The 6,558-nt window shown below is 40.4% G+C and overlaps 1 protein-coding gene across 1 annotated transcript in view; it reads left to right on the top strand.

Annotated features, from left to right (window-relative positions):
• Positions 1-6,558, top strand: part of LOC124250238 (adhesion G protein-coupled receptor E2-like) — a 46,937-nt gene continuing 40,379 nt past the window's right edge. The window contains exon 1 of the mRNA XM_046682067.1: positions 1-175. Coding sequence (XP_046538023.1) covers positions 1-175 — 175 coding nt within the window. The remainder of the gene's footprint in view (positions 176-6,558) is intronic.

Raw genomic sequence — 6,558 nt, 5'->3', positions numbered from 1 at the left:
ATGGCAGGGAAGACGAGCCTGATGAAGCTTCATCGCTGCCACCTTTTGCGGGGCCTGCGCGTCCACCGAAGGGTGCTCGGGGACCCGGGACCGCTGGGCCTCCGCCCGGCGCAGCCCTCCCCGGCCCAGGGCTGTGTCCTGCGCCCTGTGGCCTCGCTTCTCCGCACGGAGGCAAGTCTCCCGCTCCAGCTGTATGGCCGGGGTGGCCCTGCATCTGGGCCTCGGCGAAAGCCAGGGGAGCGGGGCAGCCCCTGTGGAAGCCCCTTGATCCTATTCCCAAGGCAGGACCGAGATGTTCTCGTAGTCTCCACGCAGACGTGTCTTTGGGGCCTCTGGCACCTCCCACTGCTGGGTCAGAGCCAGGTGATTGAACACAGGCGTCTCAGCCTTCCCTCCCAGGCCCTCGAGCGCCAGTCAGGAGGCCAGGGTGATGCATTGGCCCCAGGGTGGTGCGTTGGTCCCAGGGTGGTGCGTTGGTCCCAGAGTGATGCGTTGGTCCCAGGGTGATGCGTTGGTCCCAGAGTGGTGCCTTGGTCCCGTTCAGGTCCCGGAGACAGTGTGAGCACGTCTCCTCAGGAACTCCCCGCCCCTGCGCTTACTCATCCAGGAAAAAAGGGAGAGACGTGGGAAGCAAGCAGGAGGCGTAGTGAAGCCGAAGGTGTGCCCCTGGCTGGACGCCCACCGTGGGTCACCGACAGCGAATTTTGATGCCTTGGCTTTGCCTTATGAGGAGGAGGAGTTGCACTGTAAATCCAGGCTTATTTTGTAGTTTTGAACTCAGTTTTAGGATGCACTGAAATAAGGAAGTTTAAAATTCCCTGTGGAAGATCTCTGGAGAATATTGACTAAAACTGCACTAAGTTTCTTGTTTTAAGTATAAATGGGGAGCAGAGGGACTTCACCTGTATTTATCCATGACCTCAAATGACCCAGGGACTCCCCGAGGTGGGGAGGAGTCCTCCAGAACCGCCCCGGTGCGCGAAGTCTAGACAGTCCGCTCCAGGTCAGGAAGCAGCGCCCTCAGCGTCTGAAACGGAAACTGCAGGGGGCAGTTTTTAATGAAGGCAGATGAGCAGGACTTGGCGTTGAAGTTTTCCAGGTCGTTGTGGGTTGCAACAGTTATTTCCATGGAAAACTCCTTAAAAGCTGTCAAAGCCAGGGGACCCCGCAGAGGAGGCAGCTCTTCACAATACAGCACAGTCACCTTCAGTGATGGATTTCCCCAGGGCGGGCCCAAGAAACATCGAAAAGGATTTCAATTTGAAATTCAGAGTTAAAAGCATCGTTCCATATACTTGTATGTATATTTAGTGTTGTAACCGGTGGTAGTTCCAAGGTGGTACAATTTGGTGATGAACTGGTTTTAAATTGTCACGTGACAAGACAGCATTACATTTAAAATGTCTTAAACTCCCAAGTTTTGTATTGTCAAAAAGAAGAAAAGAAAGAAATGTCCTGACTGTTCTTGCAAGTTTGCTTAATAGATTTGTTGAGGATTACCTGTCCTGCATTACGTGTTTGAATTAACTTGTGAAGAATTTTCTTCTTTCCTAAATGTCATTTCCCTGAGAAGTAATGTGAAACTAGAAATGTATTCCACTTAAACATAAACAACCTGAATGTATAAGACCAGCATTTTGCTAAGTTTAATATTAAACTCTAGGTTTTAATTTTTTTGTTTATTATTTGAAAAGTGATCCTGAAAATTTTATTTTCATATTTCTTTGAAGTTACCTTTTTATTACGGTAACATTTTCTGTTAAAAAATCATTATATGTTTTTGTAGAAGAAGATTCTGCCACAATAACAAATCTAACAATGTGTTTCCACTGAACTTATTGCTTCAGACACAATCATATACTTTATAAATAATGATGTTTTCAGCCCTTCCTCCATAGCATTGACTAGCACACTAAGAATAACGTTCAGTCAGAGTCGTGGTTTTCTTAATTCTGGGTTGCGTTGGAATGTCTAATATTTCACCTCAATATATTACTCTGAAATATGCTGCCGTCATTTATCTCTGAACTACTTATTCTGTTATACCTTTAATATTGGGTTTTCATTGTATATATGAGGTTCCACATTTTTTTCCTGAGGAAGATATACCCTGGGCTAATATCTGTGCCAGTCTTCCTCTATTTTGTATGTGGCTTGCTGCCACAAAATGGCCACTGGTGAGTGGTGTAGGTCCATGCCCAGGAGCCGAACCTGGGCCGCTGAAGCAGAGAGCACCAAACTTAACAACTAGGCCACTGGGCCAGCCCCAAGATTCCACATTTTAATTCAAGGCATTCTGTCTTAATCCACCAGACTGCTGAACATGTTGGAATTTCTGTCTGGAGCAAATCCCTTCAGATCAAAAGCAGGCAGAATGGAGAGCTGAGAATGGCTCATAGGACTAGTGGGAATTATCTTTCCAATTTGGTCACAATAAAATGAGTGCGAGTCAAGTCCTTAATCCAAGAAGTGGGAGATTATCCAGATGGATGTTCTGGAGACAACAGTCTGATATGCTTCTACACATAGTGCATGGCCAAAGCCAATTAACTCAGAAGTGACTGAATTCATCCGTTTGGGCTTCAAGTCCTTCTTTTTTGGGATCTTTCTAGTAATCTACTTAATTAGTGTCATAGGTAATCTTGGGTTAATTTGGCTAATTCATATAAGTCATCACTTCAGACACCTCTGTATGTTTTCCTCTGCCACCTAGCTTTTGTTGATTTTTGCTATACCTCCTCTAACATCCCTAACATTCTAAACCTCCACAAGAAAAAGATTATAAATTTGGAGTGGGAAGATAATTTTAATAATTTTTGGTTGAATCAAACCATGAATGAGGTGAAGGCTCATGGAGATCACTGGATAACTCTCATTTTAAAAATAAGAAAACTGACCCTCTAATGAGGCCCAGAGCTTGAGATCACATAAGTAGGACTTGGGGTCCAACATGAACTTTTTGCATGTTGAAAGGAGAATTTCTGAAAAAAAGATTTATGCTATCAAAAATGTTTACAATGTGAGAGTTAAATTAAAGGAGAGTGTCAGTTTCTTTTTTACACTAATGACAATTGTGTCTTCAAGCAAAAGGCTACACTGCAAAATGTTTTTGAAATTTATTTCAGCATTGAATCTCTTTTTGATGGATCATCACCATGGGTTTATAATACCATGAAACACATTTGAGAAAATCTTTTCTAAGGAGTATGGTACACTGGTGATGCTGGCACAGTAGAATTTGGCTGCTTCTGCAATGCAGGGGACCAGAAATCTGACAGGTGGTTGTGATTAAAGCATCTTCCGAGAGTGCCAGGGCTTGCTTCAGGCACAGTAAAAATTACCAGAACAGATGGAGAGGCTCATTTTTGTCTGTCATTCAATAGCTTGGCTGTAATTTTATGGCCAATCATAAAGTTATTAACAAAAATCCAGTCATTTTAAGAACTGTTATACAAAATTGTGATTTAAGGTTTTCTAAAAAGTTATGGTATATTGTTTTAGTTTATAACAGGTGAAAAGTACAATCTTAAGAAAAAGCCCTTATAAAGCAATAGCCAATTTTGTTAAACTAAGCTTTACTGAAGACTGATGGATGATTTTATTTTCTTAAAGAAAGATATATTACTTATAAGTATCATTTGTAAAAAGTTATAGTTTTTTAAAGTTACAAAGAATTTAGAATTGGGACACCAAAACAAGAAATATGTTAAAAGATATTGATCAATTAAAACATTAAATTAAAATTAAATGAGATGCTGAAGGACTTAAATTTTTTAACTTTTTATTTTGACATAATTTCAGAATTACAGAAAAGATGCTAACATTTTAGAAAGAATTCCTGTACACCCTTCACCCATATTTCCCAAATAATAACTTATTACCCCATTTTTCTCCTGAGCTGTTTGATAATGAGTTAAAGACAAGCTGCCTCGTTACTCCGAGACTGGATGGACTCAAGCTTCTCCAAACAGCCTAACAGAAGAATTATTTCCAGTAATAAATAATATATGCCTCAGTGTCTACTGTCCTACACACATTGTCCAGCATTCAATCAAAAATTACGAAACACAAACAAAAGCAAGAAAAAACAACCCATGAAGAAATCAACAGAACCAGAATTAAAGATAAACGAACAGGGAATTTTAAATAGGACTAATATGCTGAAGCTTCTGTTGCAGCAGATCTCACCTGAGGGGCAATTTTGCCCCAGGGAGCATTTGGCAATTTCTGGAAACATCATTGGTTTCACAACTGAATGGGGGTGGGCTGGAATTTAGTGAGTGAAGGCAAAGGCTTCTGCTCAACATTCTGCGATGCACAGGACAGCCTCTGCCACGATAATGCTGAAGTTGAGAAACTACCCTAAACTCCCTTATATTACACAGATGCTAAAAACAGCTGTCTTCCTTTTCTCCATTAGAAACAGGAAATTTGCTATAGCAACATATAAGGTGTAAAGAGAAAGTAACTTTTAACAAAAAATTTCATGTTCTCTTCTGTTATCCCCAGGGTTGAGAAACCCTGTTCTACTGGAAAAAGTAGACAATCTATATGAACATATGGGAAATCTGAAAAGAAAGGAGAGTCCACAACTTAAAATTTCATTGATGACATCCTTTTAGTCAAAATCCAAAGGCATAGGAAAAAAGTTGACAAGCTTTACTACTTAAAGTTTCTGGATAATAAAAGTCACCATTAACAAAGCCTGAAGACAATAAACTAAATTATTTGCAATGTTAATAAGAGATTAATATCTATAATGTACACAGAACTTCTAAATTTCAATAATAAGGCGCTAACAAAATATTAGAAAGAGGGGCCAGCCCAGTGGCACAGCGGTTAAGTTCGCACGTTACGCTTCTCAGCAGCCCGGGGTTCGCTGGTTCGGATCCCGGGTGCGGACATGGCACCACTTAGCATGCCATGCTTTGGTAGGCGTCCCACACCGAAAGTAGAGGAAGATGGGCACAGATGTTAGCTCAGGGCCAGGCTTCCTCAGCAAAAAAGAGGAAGACTGGCAGTAGTTAGCTCAGGGCCAATCTTCCTCAAAAAAAAATACATATACAAAATATAGGTTATCGACAGAAAAAGAAAAGAAAATTGTTAATAAAAACATAATAATCAAGGAAATTGGAATTAATACAAGGAGCTAATATAGTCAAACATTAGATTGTAAAAATCTGCAAGGTTGGATAACATTCGATATTGGTTAGATAGGGTGAAATGGACAATCCCCTGTGGTACCAGGGTAAGTTGATACAGACTATTCAGCAATTTGGTACTAGCTATGAAAACTTAAGATGCACGTACTGTAAGGCCCATCAGTTTCACTATTTTAATCTACCTTAGAGAAACACTCTAAGTTCATAGGAAGATATTTACAAGAAGCTTTTTCTGCAGTAAATTTACAAGAGCAAAAGATTGAAAAATATGCAGACAACAGAATGGATGACACCAGAGTGAACCCTGACGGAAACTGTGGCCTTTGGGTGATTCTGACACGTCAGTGTAGGTGCATCAGTTATAACCATTGTACCACTCTGGTGACAGGCTATACACATGTATGGGCAAGGGGTATATGGAAAAATCTCTGTGCTTTCCTCTTAATTTTTCTGTGAACCTAAAACTGCTCGTAAAAAAATTGCCTTTTTTAAAATAGAGCAATTTGGCCAAGGCCAAATGCTTCTCTGTGGCTTCCCACCTGCTTTCCGCTCCCACAAGGTGCCCTTGAAACTTCCACACTAACGTAGTCACTCGCATTTTGGTTCTGAGCCCTCCAGTGGGGTGGAACAATCCTTCCAAAGGACTGTAACCCATTCCAAAAACATAGCCCTCCTATGGGTCTTTCAGAGCGCACATTAATAGGCTTTCATTTTACAAAAAAATTAGTAAATAACAAAATCTGTTACGTGAGTAGAAGTATGTATTTCCAAATTGAGAGTAATGCTTTCTGAGTTATGTGAGGATTCCAAATTCAGTATTCTAGCAAGAAACTTGTCCTCAGTGCTGGCAAAGCGGGGAGGTTCTCACAGCACAGTGTGTTTGCAGGCCATTGGACTTCCTGCGTTTGTGGGAAAGGATGCTCTGTCAGATGTAAAGTATCAGGACCGTTTTGAGTCGGTTATGCTTTACAATTGCTGCTATTCTTACTTTATAATTACAAGTTTCTGTTAATCTTTTTAAAATATGCACTCATCCATCAATAAAAAATTACAAGATAATTGGGGGTATATCTATATGAGTAAAAAAGAGTAAAATACTTCCATCTATAGTGTGGCTTCTGTACTGGCATGAAGTATTCTCCAATATACATGTTGAGTGAAAAAAGCAGCTTGAAATACAATATGCATGGTATTATTGTGTTAATTCTGATAAATGGTAAAATACTGTATATTTTACAATTACAAAGTGAAGGGCCTAAGTTTGGGGGCAGTGATTAAGGGTATGATAACATCTTTTGTAATATCTAAGATGTTTCAATAAGAATATATTATTACTAATGTGATTTAAAAGTTATAGGTTTTGCCTTGAGTTTGCAAGGAAGAATAGACATCCTAT

Source organism: Equus quagga, chromosome 13, assembly GCF_021613505.1.
Source record: "Equus quagga isolate Etosha38 chromosome 13, UCLA_HA_Equagga_1.0, whole genome shotgun sequence".
Lineage (NCBI taxonomy): Eukaryota > Metazoa > Chordata > Mammalia > Perissodactyla > Equidae > Equus > Equus quagga.
The sequence above is the reverse complement of the archived record's forward strand: the minus strand, read 5'-3'. Positions and strand labels throughout refer to the sequence as shown.